General features: G+C 38.2%; 1 protein-coding gene across 3 annotated transcripts in view; it reads right to left on the bottom strand.

Annotated features, from left to right (window-relative positions):
- Positions 1 to 2,874: 2,874 nt before the first annotated feature.
- Positions 2,875 to 23,339, bottom strand: part of SPATA7 (spermatogenesis associated 7) — a 40,892-nt gene continuing 20,427 nt past the window's right edge. For all 3 annotated transcript variants that reach the window (XM_032878572.1, XM_032878573.1, XM_032878574.1), the window contains 7 exons: positions 15,722 to 16,197; positions 14,333 to 14,399; positions 11,953 to 12,068; positions 9,950 to 10,003; positions 8,023 to 8,100; positions 3,854 to 3,911; positions 2,875 to 3,596 (listed from right to left, as the gene is read on the bottom strand). In XM_032878572.1, the coding sequence (XP_032734463.1) occupies positions 3,027 to 3,596; positions 3,854 to 3,911; positions 8,023 to 8,100; positions 9,950 to 10,003; positions 11,953 to 12,068; positions 14,333 to 14,399; positions 15,722 to 16,197 (1,419 nt within the window). In that variant the 3' untranslated portion in view covers positions 2,875 to 3,026. The remainder of the gene's footprint in view (positions 3,597 to 3,853; positions 3,912 to 8,022; positions 8,101 to 9,949; positions 10,004 to 11,952; positions 12,069 to 14,332; positions 14,400 to 15,721; positions 16,198 to 23,339) is intronic.

Genomic DNA, 23,339 nt, shown 5'->3' with positions numbered 1-23,339 from the left:
TCCCTATTACCTGGGTAGCCATATTGTTGTTTACATCTAAAGACTTTATTCCGGGAATAAACGCCCCAGTAGTTCCTGGTATCGGTTCCGGGTGTCGATTCTGGGAGTAGACGCCTTAACAATAGAAGCCATGTGACTTGGGTTTGCTGTTATGCCCTATAAAACCAGCCTGTGAGATCGGGCGGGGTCGCCCTCTTTGGAGGCGGCCCTGGCCGGTCAGTGTGACTTCTGATGCCTGGCATAGAAATAAAGCCTTGCCTTACTTTCAATTTGTATCAGTCTCGCTCCTTTGATAACGGACCCCAACACTGGACAAGGAGCCCGATGCTGGACTCGATCCCAGGACCCTGGGATCACGACCTGAGCTGAAGCCAGTGGCTTAACCGACTGAGCCACCCAGGCATCCCAAAGGTTTTTGTCTTTGAAGAGTGGTGACATGGTGTTAGAATAGCAGCTGTGAATATTTAATTCACACACAATCTATGTAGTTCTTAGAGCCCAGCAGTGAAGGCTCTGTAAGTTCCTTGTCGCCCACAGAGGCTGGTAACCCAGCTTCCAGTCCCAGCTCACAAGGATCAAATTCAGGCAGTCTGTCTCAAAGGCTCACCCATCACTCCTCCAGAGAGCAGAGTGGAGGATGCTCTGGAAAGGGGTAGAAGGAGAGGGAGAAACTGAGATGCTGCTGGAAGACCCTAAGCCAGTGTTTCCCAAACTTAACATTCACTTCCCACCTTTGCACAACTTTTGCCAGAATCAAGAACCAACACATCTAAGCTTGAATTTTATATTTGATATTTCTTTAAACCAACACATCTAAGCTTGAATTTTAAAGGGAATCCTGAGGACAATGACAACAACAGAATACCCTAAAAGATACAAAAATGAGGATGGGTCATGGTCCTGGAGACAAAAAGCTGTACCCTGGGTTAGAGGTTGGGGAAGGCAGACACGGCAAAGCAGGCAGTGGCAGATCTGAGGCTGGGCCCAAAGGGTGGAGAACCAGCAAGAAGCCAGTTACTGACAACGCCGTAAGCAAGATGGCAGCTCCAGGAAAGGGAGGAAACTTGGAGCCAGGGCAGGGAGTCTGAGGCAGTTGCATGGATAATGGGGCAAGGGCTTTGTGGAAGAGTGAGGTTGGGACTGAAGAAAGGAGCCCTGGGGTCTGAGAAGGATGGAGCCCACGAACAGATGGGGTGAAGGATGACTGATGGGGAGACCCAGGCTGGGAGCCAAGCATAGGGTTAAGGATCTTTTAGGAGGTTGAAGAGGATTGTAGGATGGAAAAGGCGGGAGTTGCTCAAAAAGTTAGGGCGGACAATTCCACAGTTGGGAGCTGAGGAATAGGAGGGGCTGAGAAGGGCTGCAGCAGGGTGACTTGGGGCCTAAGACACTGGGGGAGGAGTGGGTTGGATGCTCAGCCCCACCATATTGTACTTTAGAGTTGTTCCTGAGCCTGAATCCTGAACACAGTGGTGACAGTCAGCTTCCCATGAGTGAGACAGATGTGTCACCTATATTCGACCAGAAATCATCTCTAATACCTGCAGTAGTATACGCTACCTTTGTGAAAACCCTGGTGTGGGCCAGAGATGATAAAAGCCTGAGTTGAAGACTGGGATACTTGGGTGCTATTGCAAAGTTTCTAGAACATCTGGGTTATCATTATTTTGTTTCATCTATATATTCTTCATAGTCCCTAGGCATGAAACTGGGACTCAAATATTCAATTAATTATTATAACCAGTTGTAAACATCAATAGTGATAAGTCTTCTGAGACATATATTTTTTAAGGATTTTATTTATTTATTTGACAGAGCTAGAGAACACAAGCAGGGGCAGTGGCAGGCAGAGGGAGCAGAAGTAGGCTCCCCACAGAGTAGGGGGAACCCGATGTGGGACTTGATTCCGGGACCCTGGGATCATGGCCTGAGCTGAAGGCAGTCGCTTAACCAACTGAGCCACCCAGATGCCCTTCTGAGACGTATCTTAATAGAAAAGATCCCACTCATGAACTATAAGGGCAAGAGGAGAGTATCAAACTGGGTTGATAGAATGTTTGCCCTCATTAAGAACGGACAATTTTTCAGAAAGCCGACAGTCTGCCCTAGCTCACTGGTAACTAGAAAGGCCTTGAAACTTCAGATATTGCAGGGAAATAAGAAAGAAGAAATTAAAAATATCACAGATAGGGGCACCTGGGTGGCTCAGTGGATTAAGCCTCTGCCTTCGGCTCAGGTCATGATCCTAGGGTCCTGGGATTGAGCCCCACATCAGGCTCCCTGCTCGGTGGGGAGCCTACCTTCCCCTCTTTCTCTGCCTACTTGTGATCTCTGTCTATCAAACAAATAAATTAAAAAAATATATTCTTTAAAGATACTACAGATAAAGCTTAATGTTTCAAGATCCATGCCAGGTCATAAACCATTTCCCATTGCATATAAAATCACTTATGTTTGGGTAAACTATTTTCCCCTGAAGAGCAACTTTAGAAATTGTGGCCAATAGATCCTAGGGGGACCCTGTGATTCTCACCTTCTGGCATTCATACCCTTGTATAGTATCTCCACTCATTAAGTGTGGGCAGGACCTGTGCCTTGGTTGTAACTAAAAGAAGGTAGCAAAGGTGATGGAAAGTCATTCCTTTGATTGTTATATAATATGGCACTTCATATCTCACTAGCCAAAGGGAAAGGAATTCTGCCAACAACCTGAAAAGAGTTTGGAAGCAGATTCTTGCCCCAGTCAAGCCTCCAGATGAGACCATAGCCCCAAGTGACACTTGGCTTGTAGCCTTGAGACCCAGAGCAGACACATCTAAGTTATACCCAGAACTCTTAACACACAGAAATTATAGGATAAATAATACATGTGTATAGTTTTAAGCTGCTAATTTAAGGTAATTTATTATAGAGCATAGAAAGCAAATACAGAAATCTTAATATATGAAAGAATAAAACAGAGGAAAAGGAATACTGAATTACTGGCCACTTGGGATATTTATTAATGAAGATCAAACATCCAAAGGTCAGTCCTCAATGCTCATTTCCATGATTTTAAGAGTTGGTCCTTCCATGTCATGACTGTTGTTCTCTTGGATACTGTGAAATTGAAGAGCCGGGGAGAGTTCTGTGCTAAGACAACATAATTCATTCGAAGTCTCCACCTTTTCGGTGTCACTATCCCCTTCAATGACATTCACAGAAGTCTCCTGGTCTGCTAAGCTGTCAGAGACACTTGGATTTTTGTCATCCCAAACTGAAGGTCCAGGATTTGTTTCATCATTCACTTGCTGAATTATAACCCCTTCTGAGCACTTTGATTTATAGATGGGCAGGAAAAATTCATTTGGTGAAGAGAGTCTCTCATTCTCATCTTTTGGTATAGACAATAACATATCCAAAGCTTTCTGGTATTCTTGACGTTCCTGTTGAATTGTGGTATCATGTTTGCTTTTATCTTCATCTTCTTCTGAATTCTCAGCCTGTTCAAAATCAAGTAAATTCAACATATCAATATCATCCAGCTTCACTGAGTTTTCTCTGGATGTGCAGCCCAAGTCCATCTTCAGGATATGCAGCAGATGGCGCATTTTTTCCTAGGATTAAGACAAGACAAGAATAATTACATTAATTAAGCTAGTCAAATTGAATTACTTTTGTCTGCAGTGCTGCTCATCTCAGCAAGATTAACACTTCTTTCACCCCCCTACCCCCACCAAACCGCCCTCATACACACGAAAGGTTCAAGGGAAAAAAAGCATTTGATTTAATGCATTCTTTGAGGCTGTGGAAAAACCTTAAAATTCTTTCCATATTAGAATTTTTCCTAATGAATGTCTAAAGAAAGACAAACCTCCTCCAAATGATGTTTATTTTGTTTTATGTGTCGCTCAAAAAGGTGTTCTAAAAACCTAAAATGATAAATAGAAATGTTAGTGTCTCAAAATCAGAAAAGCAACTAAATACAAAATAGCCATGCAACAACAAAACTACTAAAGGTTGGAAAATATTTTTTAGATTCTTCTTTTTCTTTCCAAAGCTAAACACTAATCCTTCCCTATTCTGTCAAGTGCTTCAATTTGGGAGCTACTATGGCTTTTTTGTTTAAGTTTTATAACAGATGCCATTGTTTCTGAAAGATTATATACCACTTATATTTCTGTGAAAATATTTTAAATGAGGTCCAATAATACCCCTGCCACACTCCAAAAGCATTCTTTTTTTTTCCTCTCACACACATATGCAAACACCAAAAGCCTCTCTCCTTCTCTTTCACATACACACCACCCCAAACCAAACCCTAAAGGAAATTCTCTTATAAAGAGTTATTTTATAATGTTTCCTCAATAATACTTGAAAAAAAATTCCATTGATGGTAAATCCACATAATAACCTAAAAGCTATCAGGGCGCCTGGGTGGCTCAGTGGTTAAAGCCTCTGCCTTCGGCTCAGGTCATGATCCCAGGGTCCTGGAATCGAGCCTCACATCGGGCTCTCTGCTCAGCAGGGAGCCTGCCTCCTCCTCCTCTCTCTCTCTCTCTGCCTGCCTCTCTGCCTACTTGTGATCTGCAATAAAAAAATCTTTAAAAAAAAAACAAACCTAAAAGCTATCACTTATTAAGTACCACTAAGGGCTAGACATTTGTGCCAGACACACAATCGTTATACCTCTAATCATGACCAATATTTGGAGAGAAAGGTATTGTAAAGATCATTTTAAAGATGAGAAAATCTTCTAAGACGCTGACTCCTTTCCCCTAAGGTCACTCCTTTCCCCTAAGGTCATTAAGAGAATCTAACCCAGATGTGTCTGGCTCAAGAGAAATTATTTTTTCAACTACACTATGCTTGTCTTATTATCACAAGAATGTTTCAATACCTTTGTCGAAAACAACTCCTTTGTTACCATTTGTTATTTATCAATGAAGTAAGCCAATTTTAGATTTAGTAGTTCTACTTTAGCAATTCTTAAAAAATATTTATATATTTGTTTTAGAGAGAGAGGAGAGAGTGTACACAGTGGGAGGGTAGGGGCAGAAGCAGAGGGAGAGAGGGAATCTCAAGCAGACTTTCTGCTGAGTGGGGAGCCTGACACAGGACTTGATCTCATGATCCATGAGATCATGACCTGCGCTAAAACCAAGAGCCAGATGCTTAACCAACTGGGCCACCCATGTTGCCCCAACTTGGCAATTTTTTAAAAGAATTAAAAACAATCCATACTGTTTGGGTACTTTGTTTTTTCTTATCAACCATGTATTTTGAAATTTTTCTGTATAAATGAATTCACTTCTAAAACATCATTTGAGATTCCTGAATAGAACTTGCTCTTGTAAATATTCAGCAATTTATTCAACCAAACCTTTACTATTCGACATACGGGTTGGTTCCATTTTTTTTTTTTTTTTTGGTTCCTTGTAACAAATGCTGCAATAAATAGCCTTATAATCTGAAAGAAAAATTTAAGTTTTTTCTACAATAAACACATGTCCTATGCAAATGTTTTTTGTTTTTATTTTTGTTTTTGCTTCTAACCTGTGCTTTACTTTTTTCTTTTTTCTTTTATTAACATATAATGTATTATATGTTATAGGTCTAGGTCTGTGAATCATCAGGCTTACACACTTCACATGTGTTTTACTTTTTGATTTACAGTTGGGATCTTAATATTTTTGTTGTGATGAATCGAACTTCTTCATCTTGCAAATCTGAAACTCTACAGCCATTACGAAAACATTTTTAACCACCTTTTTTAAACAAAAGTAGTAAACAATTATTATTAAAAAAACTTGGGTCTTTTTAGTATATCTTTTTATAGCAATAATACAAATGTTTAAAAAAACCACTTAAGAATAGAATAATTCATTAGAAATGTACTTGACATATTCCAACAGGGAAAGCATGTGGTATAAATAATGGCATTCCATAATACATGACATTAAGGGGGCTGTGGTGCCCAGTGAACTTTAGATAATGTTCAAGCTGATTCAGGACCACATAGTTTCCTTAAGATATACAAATACCTAATCCGGTTTTGTAAACTTTCCATTTCACTTACAATGTATAAACCTAGCTTTTAATTGGTTCTCACTTTACTAGTGACAGTTGTAACAGAAATGCCTGCCTTGATTCTCCTGACAAGTTTCAAATAGTAAAATGAGATGATGGATCTTTGCAGATAAGCAAAAATTTGATTCACTAGCCTATTATAACTAAGAGATAAAGTGGTTTTTGTTTGTTTGTTTGTTTGTTTTTTGATAGTTATTTTTTTGGTAGACTCTGTGGGATCTTTACATGGATGACAACATTACCTATGAATAAAGATAGTTTCACATCTTTCTTTCAAATATGGATATCATTTTCTTCTTTCCTCTCTCTCTCTTTTTTTTTTAAATGTTTTCTGTATTTGTCAGAGAGAGCGAGCACAAGCAGGGGTAGCAGCAGGCAGAGGGGGAAGCAGGCTTCCTCTTGAGCAAGGAGCCCAATGCAGGACTCAATCCCAGGACCCTGGGATAATAACCTGAGCCAAAGGCAGATGCTTAATGACTGAACCACCCAGGCATCCCTCATTTTCTTCTTTTCTTTTTTTGTGATAGATTAAAAAAAAAAGATTATTTATTTTATTTTTAGAGAGAGAGAGAGAGAGCATGAGCTGGAGGGGCAGAGACAGAATCTCATGCACACTCCATGCCGGGTGGGGAGGCCGATACAAGGCTTGATTCCACAACACTGAGATTGCAACTTAAACTGAAACCAAGAGTAAGATGCCCAACTGACTGCATCTTGTAAATATTCAACAGTTTATTCTGAGGCGCCCCTGTGATCAATTTTTTAAATTCAGGTATAACTGACATACATTATATTAGTGTAAGGTATACAACATGGTTCAATATTTGTTTATATTGTAAAATAATCAACAAAATAAGTCTAGTTAATACCCATCACCACACAGCTATATAATTTTTTTCTTGTGGTGAGCACTTTTAAGATCTACTCTCTCACAAAGTACTTTCAAATATGCAACTCAGTAGTACTTTTTTTTTTTAAGATTTTATTTATTTGATAGAGAGAGACAGAGAGAGAGAAGGAACACAAGCAGGGGGAGTGGAAGAGGGAGAAGCAGGCTTCCTGCTGAGCAGAGAGCCCAATGTGGGCCTCGATCCCAGGACCCTGGGGTCATGACCTGAACTGAATGCAGATGCTCAGCGACTGAGCCACCAAGACGCCCAACACAGTAGTACTAATCACTGTAGTCGCCATGCTACATGGCGACATTATATCCCCATGAGTTATTTATTTTATAACTGGGAGTTTTACCTTTTGACTACTTTTACCTTTTGCCTACCCCCCACCCCCCACCCCCCACCACTGACAATCACCAATCTGATCTCTGCATCTAAGAGAAATAACAGTATTTAAGTGAATAAAATCTCTATTCTTTTCTGTAACTCCCCCAAATTGTGAATTTGCCTTATATGGTAAGAATTAAACATTCTTTATAATTTGCTATCAACGATAAGAATATGTCCCCTAAGGGGCGCCTGGGTGACTCATTCAGTTAAGCATCCAACTTTTGATTTTGGTTCAGGTGACAGTCTCAGGGTTGTGAGATTGAGCCCTGCATCAAGCTCTGTGCTCAGTAAGAAGTCTGCTTGTCTCTCTCTTCCTCTACCCCTCCCCGCACTTGCATGCTCTCTCTCTAAGTAAATAAATCTTAAAAAAAAAAAAAAAATTAAGTGTGTAAGCCTGACGATTCACAGACCTGTACCCCTGGGGCAAATAATACATTATATGCTAATAAAAATAATTAAGGAAAAAAGATTAAGGGGGAAAAATGTTATTCTTAGTAAAATAAATCCTCCAGCAAGATTCATTAAAAAAAAAGTTCCCCCTCCCCCCACAAGAAAGCAACATAATTTTTCATTTCCTAATATAGTGGAACTAACTTAAAGGAATTAACATGATAAGGAAGAGTATTTAATATACTATTCAACCACCATAATATAACTTAAAAAATCTAACCTGTTTGAAAATAAACCAAGTTTCAAAATTTCATCTGTTACATCTTCAATGAAACTCAGATATAACAATTCTTCTTCACTGTGAAAACAAAGCAGTACACAGCATAAAAATGATTTCCTACTTACTTTGAAAACTAGAGGAAGTATGAGTACCTAATGAGAAATATCTACCACTACTATGACAAATATACTGTTATTGCACATTAAGAGAAATGTTATTAAAAAACTGTCTATATTCTTAAAATATGCAGATAAATTTATTTAAAGAGGAGAAAATGTTCCCTAATAAAGTAAAATTTCATAGATATGGAGAGCATTCATCCAGCACTAACAGATAAGCAGGAATTAAAACAGCAAACAAACAAAACAAAAACCAATAAAACAAAACGAAAAAAACACACACACAAAACAAACAAAAAAACAAAACAGAGCAACCAAGGGCAAAAGGGCAACTAAATGTGAACCACTGGAGGTGTGTGTTCTTGACAAGCATTTTACGAGTCCTCTGACTTCTAACCATGTCCACAGCAGAGGTGTGAGCCTGTGGATGGCACTTAGAGGAGGGGAAAGAGGAAACTTATCCAGAAAAGAAAGAACTTCAACTATGAAATCCTCTTCTGCTCCTAGAAGAGCATCTTGTTTGAATGCTGGGAAATTTATTCAGCAGAAAAAAATATTATTTTTTTCAAAATTTATGGAGAGGAGAAAAAATACGATAGTAGGGAAATTTGTGTATATAATTGTAGTGATAATTTTAATTATGTGGATACATTTATCTTATAACATATTTTAATAGCTCATCAAGAAATCTGAATACTATTATAAATTTGATTTTAATTAGCTGGTATCAGTGATTTGATACAAAATATAAGTAGTAAGTAACCACTCAATTACTCAATAAGTAAATGTAATGGGAAGAATTAATAAGAAAATGAGATAACAGAAGATTAAAATGTTATATAAAAAGTTACACTTTCAAACTGATTCTCAGGCTCTAATATTTATATAGCAAGTTTGAGAATAAATGGAACTCTATAAAATAGATGATATTCGGGGTGCCTGGGTGGCTCAGTGGGTTAAAGCCTCTGCCTTCGGCTCAGGTCATGATCCCAGAATCCTGGGATAGAGCCCCGCATCGGGCTCTCTGCTCAGCGGGGAGCCTGCTTCCCCCTCTCTCTGCCTGCCTCTCTGCCGACTTGTGATCTCTGTCTGTCAAATAAATAAAAATCTTTAAAAAAAAAAGATGATATTCCCTGAAAAAGAATAGCTTGACTAAAACAACATTAAAACCTAGAAGTATGCTATCTGTAAAGACCTGGTGAGGTTAGAAACCTCCTGGAAGGGTATACTGAGCTACCCAAAGTCGGCGTTTACTTAGGGACGAATTTCCCCTGGACATAAAGATGAAAGGGACTGACAACTATTCCAGAAAATTCTGATCATTCTCAAATTGAGGGCACATTATATGACTGAACTTCAAAGCTAGTTGTAAGAGAAATTAGAATTCAGTCCTGACTTATTTAATAATAGGCAGAGAGAGAGGGGAAAGCAGGCTCCCTGCTGAGCAGAGAGCCCGATGCAGGGCTCGATCCCAGGACCCCGAGATCATGACCTGAGCTGAAGGCAGAGGCTTTAACCCACTGAGCCACCCAGGCGCCCCCTCTTTTTTTTTTTTTTTTTTAAGATTTTATTTATTTATTTGACAAAGAGAGAGAGATCACAAGTAGGTAGAGAGGCAGGTAGAGAGAGGGGGAAGCAGGCTCCCTGCTGAGCAGACAGCCTGATGTGGGGCTCGATCCCAGGACCCTGAGATCATAATGGGAGCTGAAGGCAGAGGCTTAACCCACTGAGCCACCCAGGTGCCCCAGTTTGTGTTTCTTAATTCTTGATTTCCGCTAAGCAAAATGAAGAGGTAAAAAAAATCTTACTCAGAGTGGATTTTTCTCTCTGGAGGAAGCTGCAGGGAATACTGACATACTGCCCTGGAAAGCAAAAATTACAATATTTGAACAAAACAATGATTGGCATACAATAAGTTTTCAATAATATTATATTAGTAATAATGTATTTTAGAATTTTTAAAGTACTTTCATATCCATGATCTGATCTAATATTCAGAACAACCCTGACTGGTATATTAGGTAGGTATTATATTTTCTACTGACTGATGAGTTCACCAGGGGGCAGAATGGTTGGGTAACTTGCCAAGGATGGGTGTAAGTAAGTAGCAAAGACATTTTTTTTTTTTTAAAGATTTTATTTATTTATCTGACAGACAGAGATCACAGGTAGGCAGAGAGACAGGCAGAGGTTGGGGTGGGGAGAAGCAGGCTCCCTGCTGAGCAGAGAGCCGGATGCGGGGCTCGATCCCAGGACTTCGGGACCATGACCCGAGCCAAAGGCAGAGGCTTTAACCCACTGAGCCACCCAGGCGCCCCTAGCAAAGACTTTTTTAATTAGTCTTTCTTCTGACTACAAATTCAGTGTATGTACTGTATGTAAGTATGTATTTAGTAGGCTCCATGCCTAGTATGGGGATTGAACTCACCAACCTGTGATCAAGACCTGGGCTGAGATCAAGAGCTGGATGCTTAACTGACTGAGCTACCCAGGTGCTTCCACAATCCTTTTCCAAACTGGGCTATATCACTTACCTAGTACACACAATTTCACTTTGACAAGGTTAATGCTGGAAAGAGATTATTTCCCTATGAAAAACTGTTTTTTAAGTTCGTCATTATGATTAATTTTGTTAATATTTAGTCATGTCATAATTAGATAATTCTAATCTTTTATTTAGACACACACAATTATAAATATTTTGCTTTACTTCTTTTAGATAGAAACTACTAGAAAAGATAAATGTTCCTTTCTTTAGGTCATTCTTCATATTCATTGCAGAGTGGCTCAAGAGTTAGCTTATAAATCTTGTTATGAGTACTGAAGCATCATGAATTTCAAGACAACAGAGGTTAGTAATGAACGGCCCACAACCCTGTCAGGTGCCATCTCCCTGGGAAGGGCCTAAGGGAGGACCTGGGCTCTGAGGGATCACGTGTGCTTGCCTTCTGGTCTGCTATGTGACAACTCATTCTTGCCCTCTTTTTAATCTCTAGTCCTTTATTTCCACCTCTATCTCATATATAATCTCTGATACTGGAAATACATTTGACAGCTGAAACTATCAAAGGCATTTTTGCTAACCTATCATTTTTACTTAGGTGTAGTATTCCATAATTATGAAATATTATGTGTAGTTTTTAAAAACAATGCCAGTACACAGCAGTGACAGATACCACACTAGCATATGGTGAATATTCAAAATCATGAATTATGAATCCTCAAATTGTGAGGTTCTTCAGTATTATTTCTGCCACAGGATTTGTCTTCAGGAAAATCCTTTTCTTTCTTTCTTTCTTTCTTTCTTTCTTTCTTTCTTTCTTTCTTTCTCTCTCTCTCTCTCTCTCTCTTTCTTTCTTTCGAGACTGTGCATGTGTGCGGGGGCTGGAGGGCAGAGAGAGAGAGAGAGAATCTTAAGAGGCTCCACACCCAGCATGAAGCCCAGTGCGGGGCTTAATCTCATGGCCCTGGGATCATGACCCGAGCTGAAATCAAGAATTGGACACTTAACCAACTGAGCCACCCAGGCGCCCCAGGAAAATCCCTTTTCATATGAATAGCAATGGCAAATAACACAAGCCAGTATTGCCTTTTTCTTTATTAATGAGTTAGCAAATGAATTCATTTAAACTTTTATTGAGTACCTACTTTGTAAAATTTCCTTAGTAAAACTAACACTGCCACTGAATTGTAGAACACCAAAAGAGATTATAGTGCACGTAATTAGAATAGTACTTATGTTGTAAATATTATCTGTTACACAGGAAAGCAGTTAAATAGACAGTTGTAATGACTTCTGTAAACTGTTTACCTTGGTGAGGAACACTGGAGAGTGCCATCTTTAATCTCGTCCCATGGTAAGTCATGCCCTTGTAAAGGCAAAGGAGCTATTTTTTCTTTGATATCATATGTCATACAATTAGATGCCTGGGGATGTAATAAGAAGAATCAAACTTTATTTTGCTTCAAAAATACATTATGAAAGCAGAAATAAAGCAAATAGCAAATTTCAAAAAAGTCAAGGAGCTATCCCATAGGCAAAAGTGACTGATATACAATGACCAAGGCTGTTTTAAAATACATTTTCAGGGCACCTGGGTGGCTCAGTGGGTTAAGCCTCTGCCTTCAGCTCAGGTCATGATCTCAGGGTCCTGGGATTGAGCCCCACATGGGGCTCTCTGCTCAGGGTGGGAGCCTGCTCCCCACCCCCCGCCTGTCTGTCTACTTATGATCTCTGTCAAATAAAAAGAAAAAAATTTTTTTTTCTACCCAATCAAGGATTCCTTTTTTTTTTTTTTTTTTTTAAGATTTTAGTTATTTATTTGAGGGGGAGGGATGCAGAAAGAGCGAGGGCAGGGGAAGCACAGGGAGCCTGATGCGGGGCTTGATCCCAGGACCTTGAGATCATGACCTGAGCCACAGGGAGATGTGTAACTGATTGAGCCACCCCGGCACCACTCAAGGACTTCTTTCTTAAATGTATTTAAAGCAAGGTTAAAAACAGCTTCTTATTTCTTATATTTTAATAAGGGATATTTTAAATCCATTAAGGAATTACCATAAATAAACTACACAAAGAGAAAATGAAGTAAATTTGCAAGTTTTAAGTAACCCCTAAAAAATGTATAAAATATACCATTATAACAGAAATTCAAATAGCCCATTTGTTTCAAATGCCAATATATCAAATATAGAGAAGCAGTGGTAGCTCTGACAGTACAATCAATAATATTAACAAACAAAAATAATGGCAGCTTACCTTTATGGAATCCTTACTATGTGCTGCTTACTGTGCCAAGCATTTACTTGCATTATTAGATTAATCTTCACAATGCCAAATTATGTACGGTGCTGTTAAAATCTGATCTATTGCAGATTAATACTTAACTAATTTTCCCAAGTAGATTGCTGGTGGTACAGATTATGGAGTAAAGGACACATCATTTTCTTATAGGGTTATGGATAAGCATTTGGAGCACAATGTCATGAAAATGGGATTTCTGCTTTATTTAGTTATCTACAGAGCTAACTGTCTTCCTAAATCTCAAGCTAGTCATAGCCATAATTTACGGAGCCCTTCTCAGGCTAGGCACTTTACCTATATCATTTACACTTTCCAGTGATCCTACACATTTTAAGTAGTTTTTCTAGATGTAGAGCTCTCAGAGGTAAGTGATTTGTCCTTCGGCTTTAAATGGCAGGGTCCCATGTCAAACAGGTATTTATGACTGAGATGAAAACTGACAATTCTCTACCCATATCCAGAAGAGAAGAAAGAAGTTCAGTGTGATTATATTTTATTCTTTTATCCCCCAAATCTGTTTGACATTTTATTTTATTCAATACTTCTTTTTAAAAGATTTTTATTTATTCATGAGAGAAAGAGGAAGGGAGAGTGTGCGTAAACTGGGGGAGAGGCAGAGGGAGAGGCAGAAGCAGACTCCCCAGTGACCAGACAGCCTGACTGTGGGGCTCGATCCCAGGACCCTGATATCATGACCTGAGCTGAAGTCCCATGCTTAACTGAATGAGCCACCCAGGCAACCCTGTGTTTGGCATTTTAATAGACAAACTCTTTTTTATAAAAAATAAATTTAAACTAGGACACAAGTGTATGATTAATAACCCCAAAATAAAAATAATCAGTTTATGAGAAAATTGACTTAAAGCTGTAATATTTTAAAAGAAATGACCAAGCACTCAAAACATAAATGCTATTAAAAAGAGCTTTATGGTCTAGAAAAAAGTAAAAGCAAATATAAGAGAATGATATTCATCTATTCTTATATAATGTATAATTTCCAATAATCAGTGGCAATTAAAAAAAGTACTGGCATAAAAACTAAAATAACTTCTGTATTGCTTTTCTGGCTCCTCCAGTGATCCAAGTCTACATCTCTGAAAGCAACATTTAAGGTATTTTATTCATTTATTCATCTAGCCAGCCAGCCAACCAACCATCTAGAAAAAGTGCTAACAACAAATGATTTCCCAGACTAAGCAGGATCCATCTGGCCATTCAAAGAGAGCTATGGCCATGTATAAATAGTTAGTCCTTCTCTATACTGGTTACATCATCTACAAGAAGTGTCACCAAGAGATTACTCAAGTCCAAACAGCTACACGTATTTTATTAAGTTAAAGCAGATATAATTCCAATGTGGCACACAAAGAGATCTCATTTTTATTACCTGTTCTGTGTTCTCTTCTGAATTTGTGAAGTTCTTGGTGTCAACTGTCTCAAAATCAGATTTAAAGCTGTAATATTTTAAAAGAAGTAACTGTCAAGCTTCGAAGTACAAATACCCTGATAACCAGTTTACCGTCTTAAAAAACCTCTCAGATATAAGAGATGAAATCCATCTATTCTTATGTGTGATTTCTAATTATATAATCAGAACATAGATATAGTTTGGATTACACAGCTTATTTTTCCTCTTTTTTTTTTAATTTAGTTTTTTTAAGATTTTTTTTTTTTAAGATTTTATTTATTTGTCAGAGATCACAAGTAGGCAGAGAGGCAGGTAGAGAGAGAGGAAGGGAAGCGGGCTCCCCGCTGAGCAGAGAGCCCGATGTGGGGCTCGATCCCAGGACCCTGAGATCATGACCTGAGCCAAAGGCAGAGGCTTTAACCCACTGAGCCACCCAGGTGCTCCTTTCCTCTTTTTTTTGAATAGCAGCTAGATTTCAGCTGGATAGAATGGGAATAGGGAAATAGGATTTATTATCCTCAAAAGCTGTCAGACGTACAATCAAAAAAAGGATATGATATGCTTGCTTTCCTCGTTTCTCCCCATTCCTTAATTCTTGGGGTTAAATGATCACAGACTCCTCTGATATTATCGTACCTCTTCTCTATACCCAGAGAAAAGAATACTAGTCCTAAATTGTTTTTTGCTTTCTAAAAATAGCTAAAACCTAGGACCAGGTAAATAGTTGTTTATATAATTCCAGGAAAAAAATCACAAATCAGTTATTAATACTTTATAAGATTTGTTTTTCTTCAATCATTTGGCGGACTTTTACTGAATATTCATTATGTGCCAGGCGCTATCAAATATGAAAACATTATTGAAGCAAATTATACTTAATTTCTAGAAATTATCCCACTTGGCTAAATTATTCCTGGGGAGTTGTTGCTATATAAGAATGGGGTTGAATATTTGCAGGAAAGGAGCTCAGGGAGAGTCAGAGAAAGTGTTTTTTTCCTTGATAGCTCATTGTTTTGCCATTTTTAACACGAATCTATAGACATAATTACACAAATGCTGTTTGATGACTTATTTTGAGGATTCTCTGAAAGTGTATTTAAAAGCCTATACCATGTTTGAAACAATAAATTAAAATATGTAACATTTCTGTTTATAAGGAGCTTGACAAGTTTTATAGCTACTTTTCAACAATTACTTAGGTAGTTCTAGTGATACAAGCAAAAGGAAAAGTCCCATTAATCTATCTCATTCAAAAGGGCACTACCAGACCTTAAGTCTGATCCATTAGATACATGATAAAAAATAAAGATTATTATTTAATTCTACAACACCCTGAAGGACTTACTAATGGCTGTGAATGTGCCATACCTGCTTAACTCAGTCTGAGTTTCAGCTTCTATCCGCTGATCTGTAAAATCCTTTTTTCTTTTGGCAGGCGTATAGTATCGATAATGTGACAGGAAAGACTTTGCTTCTGTTTTTAAAGTGCGTGGAGTGAATGGCAAATGTCTGTTGGAAAAGAGTTCAGAATGTTTATCCAAAAGGTCCCCACTGGGTGCTTTTGAAATAACTAACTGAAACCGATGGGTATTTGGGAATGTGCTCTTGGGCCCTCTGCCATATGAAGTTCCAGAGCATGCTTTCCTGGGCCCAGAGGCGGTGTAATCCATGTTGAACACAGAGGAACTAGAGTTCTTCTCAGTACCATTTGTGAAGACTTTATCAGATTTAGGTAGAAGATTGAGGTGTAGTCTCTCTGAAGAAGTTACTGGTGACTTTGTAAAGGATGGAAATCCATTCACGTCTCCGATTAACATATTTTCATCTTCTGGTTCTCCTGAGGGCTGAGAACATTTGGTTTGATGGTCATCAATTATGTTTAAAAATTTACATAATTGGGGATCTCCACATTATACACCAAAAAAGAGCTGCCTTTGTGGGTTTGGAGATTATATATTCCTGAAGATGTTGGCATTGTATATGAAGTTTTTTTTTTTTTTAAGATTTTATTTATTTATTTGACAGAGATCACAAGTAGGCAGAGAGGCAGGCACAGAGAGAGGAAGAAGCAGGCTCCCTGCTGAGCAGAAAGCCCAAGCGAGCGAGCGGAGCTCTATCCCAGGACCCTGAGACCATGACCTGAGCTGAAGGCAGAGGCTTTAACCCACCGAGCCACCCAGGTGCCCCTGTATATGAAGTTCTATTCAAGGTTTTGAATTATTAGTATAAAAAATATAATTCTAAACATAAGTAATAGCCATCATTTTTCTTTTTTTTAAAGATTTATTTGACAGAGTGAGTAAGAGAGACAGAGAGAGGGAGAGAACACGAGCCGGGGGTAGAGGCAAAGGGAAAGAGAGAAGCAGACTCCCCGCTGAGCAGGGAGCCCAACATGGGGATCAGGACCTGAGCTGAAGCCAGACACTTAATTGACTGAGCCACCCAGGTGCCCCAGCAATCACTGTTCTTTCTGAAACTAAAAAAAAAAAAAAAAAAAAAAATTACTAACATCTACCCATATTTGTGGTCTTGAACTTGTATATTGAGATCTACGGGTAGATCTCAGTTTTATCTGACAATTTCCAAACCACTCGTGAATACCAATCCCCTTCTCAACCACTCTCTTGGTGGCAACATCCTTCCCTTCTCATCATGTCTTTATGGAAATCCCCAGTGTCAGCAGTTCCTCGGAATTCAAGGCTTTGAAGAAATGAAAAGAACTTCTCAACTTCTCATGAGAGGGGAAAGCTGAAAGGACTTTGAACTTTTGGACTGCTCTATTTCTTTTTGGTTTAGTTTTGAAAGAACCATTTCTATAGGGTATCCACAAAGTCTTTTTTTTTAACAATTTTTTTAAAGGATTTTATTTACTTATTTGAGACAGAGAGATACAGAGAGAGAGAGAGAGAGAGAGAGTATGAGCAGGGGGAAAGGCAGAAGGAGAGGGAGAAGCAGACTCCCCGCTGAGACAGGAGCCTGATGTGGGGCTAGATCCCAGGATGCTGGGATCATGACTTGAGCCGAAGATAAACACTTAGCCATCTGAGCCACCCAGGTGCCCCGACACAGTCTTAAAACATAGATAATGTTTTATTCTTTTACAGATTAGATGCCCAAGATGCCATGTCTATGATTCCAGACTTTATGGACACCTGTGTATCCTTTGTAGAACTGTGAGGCACTTCATTAGGTAGAGGAGAAGTTACATGGAAGGCATAGATTCTGAGGGGACAATGGCTAATAGTTAGCTGTTCTGTCCTTCAAGCTCACAGGGAGAGCAAGAGAGGAAGATGGACAAGCTGAGTAAGAGAATAGCTGAGTGCTTCCTGTATGCAAGGTATTATTCTTGCCATTGAGCAGGATAAAAGAGAACAATTAAGAACTTCTATCACTGCTACTCGTAAGTTACTATGCTGACTATCTATAAGGTACAGTTCTAAGTAATTTACATGCACAACTCATTTAATCCTCCCATCAACTTTTGGGTGGTGATACAAATACTACTTTTATTTCAGAGATGAAGAAACTCAGGTGGTGCAGGGTCTCACGGATTTAGACCCAGGCTGAGCCTATGCTCTACACCACTGTATCACATTGTCTATTAAAAATATCATCCGAAAATTATGTATTTTAGATTTTTTTAAAAGTAAATTCTACCCACAATGTGGGGGTCAAACTTGACCCCAAGATCAAGAGTCATATGCTTTACTGACCGAGCCAGCCAGGTGTCCCTGTATTTTAGACTTTTTACACCATGAGGAATTTGAAACTGATTTTAACCCTTTTCCTGATGGTGAATCTGTCAGCTACCTACGTACTGATTTATCTAAGTAAGAAAATTGCAGATGACTGAATAATTTAATTGAAGCCTAAAACTGGTCAAATCACCTGCCATTTCCTTTCCAAGTACTTTCTAACCTGATCTCAAATACAAGGCAAAATTAGTCAAGGCAAGGAAATATTTTGGCATTAAATTCTGAATCACTAGGGTACTTTTTTAAGGATTTCAATATATTAGTTTTAAAAGTGCTCCCAGGGGCACCTGGGTGGCTCAGTGGGTTAAAGGCTCTGCCTTTGGCTCGGGTCATGGTGTCAGGGTCCTGAGATCGAGCCCCACGTCGGGCTCTCTGCTCAGTGGGGAGCCTGCTTCCTCCTTTCTCTCTGCCTGCCTCTCTGCCTACTTGTGATCTCTGTCTGTTAAATAAATAAATAAAATCTTTAAAAAAAGAAAAAAAAAGTGCTTCCAAACAAGACTCATAGCTTATATACCGCAAGAGTTTGGCTCCCAGGGGAAAAGTTTCTAAGTAGGATCTGAAAAATCCTACAGGGTTTTAAAATAATAATCAAAGGAATTCCTTACACTTAGAGGAACAGTACAGGCTGAGATCAGAGCAGGCAGAAATGCACAAGGCATTAGACTGCCTGTGAGAAAATTCTTATCAGTAATGGTTATTTAGTAAACAAAATGAAACACCAAAAAAAGTCTTTAAAGGCAGAAATATACTCTCATCTATCTGAAATGAGCTGGAAAAATTGCTTTTGAACTGACTAAAAGCAAGAAGCTTTCCTGTATTTTTATGTCTCATAATTCCTACTTTGTATTCTACACTTTCTCCCTCTCTTTTTAAGATTTTATTTATTTGACACAGAGAGAGAGAGAGAGAGAGAGAGAGAGATCACAAGTAGGCAGAGAGGCAGGCAGAGAGAGAGGGGAAGCAGGCTCCTTGCTGAGCAAAGAGCCGGATGTGGGGCTTGATCCCAGGATCCTGAGATCATGACCTGAGCCAAAGGCAGAGGCTTAACGCACTGAGCCACATAGGCACTCTACACTCCTTTTTTCTTTGGAAACCAGTAGAACATAGTATGAAATCAATTATACCTCTGCTTTTTTGAGATTATTGTTTCCTGTAGCTATGAATATCAGAAAGCTTGGATATAATTTTCACAGAAAATATGCAACACACTGGTAAATTCACCAAAATCTGAAAAACAGATAACTGTTAGGTTCTAAAATCAGAAAAGGGTTTATCGATTACATGTGAATGGAACAAAAATTCTGGTGGTAATTTGACCATGCTGACTTCAAGTCAGCTTTACAGCTCAATGCAAGTTTTTTGTGAACTGTTTCGGTGATTTTAAAAATTCATGCAAAGTGATAATTACTGCATAGTTTATATACTCAAAATGTTTTCATGTAAGAACACATATCAAAGTTTATAATCACAGAACTAAGTACTAAATGTTTTCAGGGAAAATGTCAGATGAAATAGTATACAAAAATTTTCCAATTGTCATATTTTTAAAATTAATTAATTAATTTTAAAGGATTTTATTTATTTATTTGAGAGAGAACATGAGCCCCACACAGGGCCCCATGTGGGGCTTGATCCCAGGACCCTGAGACCATGCATGACCTGAGCCCAAAGGACACTCAACCAGAAGCTCCTCCAATTGTCAGATTTTAAAGCAGTTGAGGGATCAATCCAATTGCAGAAAAGGGTGGGTACAAATTATTTAAAAATTTAGTTAACACTTGTTTTGAAAAAAAGTTTCAGATTATATTTTATAAAAGAAATTGATAGTTTTTGCTTTTCATTGTTTTATACCGCTTTAAACATGTTTCATAGATTTATTTAGGAATATGGGTCATGGGACACCTGGGTGGCTCAGTGGGTTAAGCCTCTGCCTTCGTTCAGGTCATGGTGTCGGGGGTCCTGGGTTCAAGCCCCGAGTCTGGCTCTCTGCTCGGTGGGGAGCCTGCTTCCCCTGCCCCCGCCTCTCTGCCTACTTCTCTGCCTATTTGTGATCTCTGTCTAATAAATAAATAAAATCTTTTTTTTTTTTTTTTTTAGATTTTATTTATTTACTTGAGAGAGACAGTGAGAGAGAGCATGAGCAAGGAGAAGGTCAGAGGGAGAAGCAGACTCCCCATGGAGCTGGAAGCCTGATGTGGGACTCGATCCTGTGACTCCGGGATCATGACCTGAGCCGAAGGCAGTCGTCCAACCAACTGAGCCACCCAGGTGTCCCAATAAATAAAATCTTTAAAAAAAAAAAAAGGAATATGGGTCATATACACATATTCAGTTAATCATAATAGCAAGTAGTAAGTGCTGTGTCAGAGATGTGAGTGAGTGGTGAATAATTGCATGGAGGTTATAGGGTACAGACTGGAAGGTACCGGAGGCTCCTGAGATGAGTCAAAGTGTGAGAGAAAAACAGCATGACTGTATAGGCAATTATGAGAAAAGGCTTTTGATTATATGATCTCATGTATATAAATGGCTAATATGTTCAGAGGGTAAAGTTAGCATTTCTTTCTTTTTTTTTTTTAAGATTTTTTTTATTCATTTGGCAGAGAGAGAGAGACAGAGCACAAGGGGGCAGAGCATCAGGCAGAGGGAGAGGGAGAAGCAGGCTCCCACTGAGCAGAGAGCCTGATGTGGGACCTTGGGATCCCAAGATCCTGGGATCCTGACTGGAGCTGAAGGCAGACGCTTAACCAACTGAGCCATCCAGATGCCACTAAAGTTAGCATTTTCTTTTTATTTGTAGCAAAGTTCAGTAAATGCAGATTATAATTAAGATAGGTATCTATTAATCATAAAACCCAATTATTAAATATACCAAAAATAATAATTTGAATCTGAACTTGTCTAAATATTTATCATCAAGGCTTATAAAAAATGTAGGCAAGTTAAAAAAAATATATATAATACACACACATATAAAACATAAATGAACTACTTTATGGAGTCAGAAAAAAAGGTTACAAAAGCTAAAGGAAAATGAAAGAAAATACTCTTACATTTACAGATTTAATTATATATTTTTAATAAACTCTATTTTTATCCCCAAATATAATTATTAATTTATATTGATAGAAAAATATTTTAAATTTTCAGTTAAAAAGTACAATCACTAAGGGGCACCTGGTTGGCTTAGTTGGTAGAGCATGTGACTCTTGATCTTGGGGTTGTGAGTTTGAGCCCACATTGGGTATAGAATTCATTAAAAACAAAATCTTTAGGGACACCTGGGTAGCTCAGTTGTTTAAGCCTCTACCTTCAGCTTCAGGTCCTGGGATCTAGTCCTGCACTGGGCTCCTTGGGTCGGCAGAGAGCCTGCTTCTCTCTCTGCCTGATGCTCGCCCTGTGTGTGAGCTCTCTCTCTCTCTCTCTCTCTGATAGATAAAATCTTTAAAAAAAAAAAGTGCCTGGGTGTCTGCCTTCAGCTCCTGCTCTATGGGAAGCCTGCTTCTCCCTCTTCCACTCCCCCTGATTGTGTTCCCTCTCTCCCTATGTCTTTCTCTGTCAAGTAAATAAATAAAATCTCAAAAAAAAAAAAAAAATCTTAAAAAAAAAAAAACAAAACCTAAACCAAACTTTAGGATCCACCTAAAACATTAGGATTAAGAAATGGAAAAAGATACATCAAGAAAGTACTAATCAAAAGAAAACTGGTTTAACTACATCATTATCAGAAAATGCTTTAATACAAAAAACATTAAGATAAACTCAAAGCAGTGATAACAGGTTTGATTCACCAAGAAAATATATTATCTCTAAATCTGTATATATAGAATAATAATATAGACTCAAAATCTATAAAACAAAAATTGGCAGTACTATTTTTTAAAATATTTTATTTATTTGTTTGAGGGAAAGAGTGAGAGGGAGTATGAGAGCAGACAAGGTCAGAGGGAGAAGCAGACTCCCCATGGAGCTGGGAGCCCAATGCGGGACTTTGGATCATGACTTAAGCTGAAGGCAGTCACTTAACCAACTGAGCCACCCAGGTGCCATGGCAGTTCTAATTTTTAGAGAAATAGCTAAATATATTATCCTGTAGAAGATTTCTCTTAATAAATGATTGATCAGACAAATCAGTAAGATCTGAATATGAAATTTAATCTAATGAATACATGGGATAGTAAATACTGTACACAACAGCTATAGTATATTTTCAAACACATCTGGACAGTGCATTTAAGAAATCTGTCTACCTACTGGGCCATAAAACAAATTTCTCAATAAATTTCAAGAGATCAGCATCATATAGATATTCTACAATTAGGCTAGAAATCTGGAACAAGAGAAAACTTGTAGGGAAAAAAAAATAGACACAGAGATTAAGAAATACTCCTAAATGACTCTTGGGTTAAAAAAAGAGATTATAATGGAAAATACTCTGAATTAAATCATAATAAAAATACCACATTAAAAAACTTGTGGGATGCAGCTAAAGCAGCATGTGGAGGAAAATTTATAACCTTAAAAAAAATGCTTATATTGTCCATAAGTTAGCTGAAAATAAGCTAAGCAAAACTAGGAAAGTAAGACAAAATAAACCCAAAGAAAACCAAAAGGGGAAAAGAAAGATAAGAGCAGACATGAAAAAACAAAATACAGGGCGCCTGGGTGGCTCAGTGGGTTAAAGCCTCTGCCTTTGGCTCAGGTCATGATCCCAGGGTCCTGGATCGAGCCCCGCATCGGGCTCTCTGCTCAGCAGGGAGCCTGCTTCCTCCTCTCTCTCTCTGCCTGCCTCTCTGCCTACTTGTGATCTCTGTCTGTCAAATTAAAAAAAAAAAAATTATAAAAAAAAATACAAAAACAAAAACAAAAACCCAACAAAATACAATAGAGAAGATTAATGAGGTAAAACAAAATGTCCTTTAAAAAGGTTAAAAAAAACCTGACAAATCTCTGGTGAGGAAAAAATCAAAGAAAGAAGAATAAAGGCACAAACAAGATGAGGAATAAAAATGGGGAAATAATATTCAGGAGAGATTAAGAGATTATATTTAAATAAATTTATGCCAAGATGAGGAATAAAAATGGGGAAATAATATTCAGGAGAGATTAAGAGATTATATTTAAATAAATTTATGCCAAAAATTTGAAAATCTAGATGAAATGGACAACTTCCAGCATAAAAACAACAACAAAAAAAATAGTTCTATAATGATTCAAAAAATTGAATTAGT

The sequence above is a fragment of the Lontra canadensis genome, unplaced genomic scaffold (genome assembly GCF_010015895.1).
Source record: "Lontra canadensis isolate GAN:19392208 unplaced genomic scaffold, GSC_riverotter_1.0 scaffold64, whole genome shotgun sequence".
NCBI classification, from domain to species: Eukaryota; Metazoa; Chordata; class Mammalia; order Carnivora; family Mustelidae; genus Lontra; species Lontra canadensis.
This window is presented reverse-complemented; position numbering and strand designations above follow the sequence as displayed.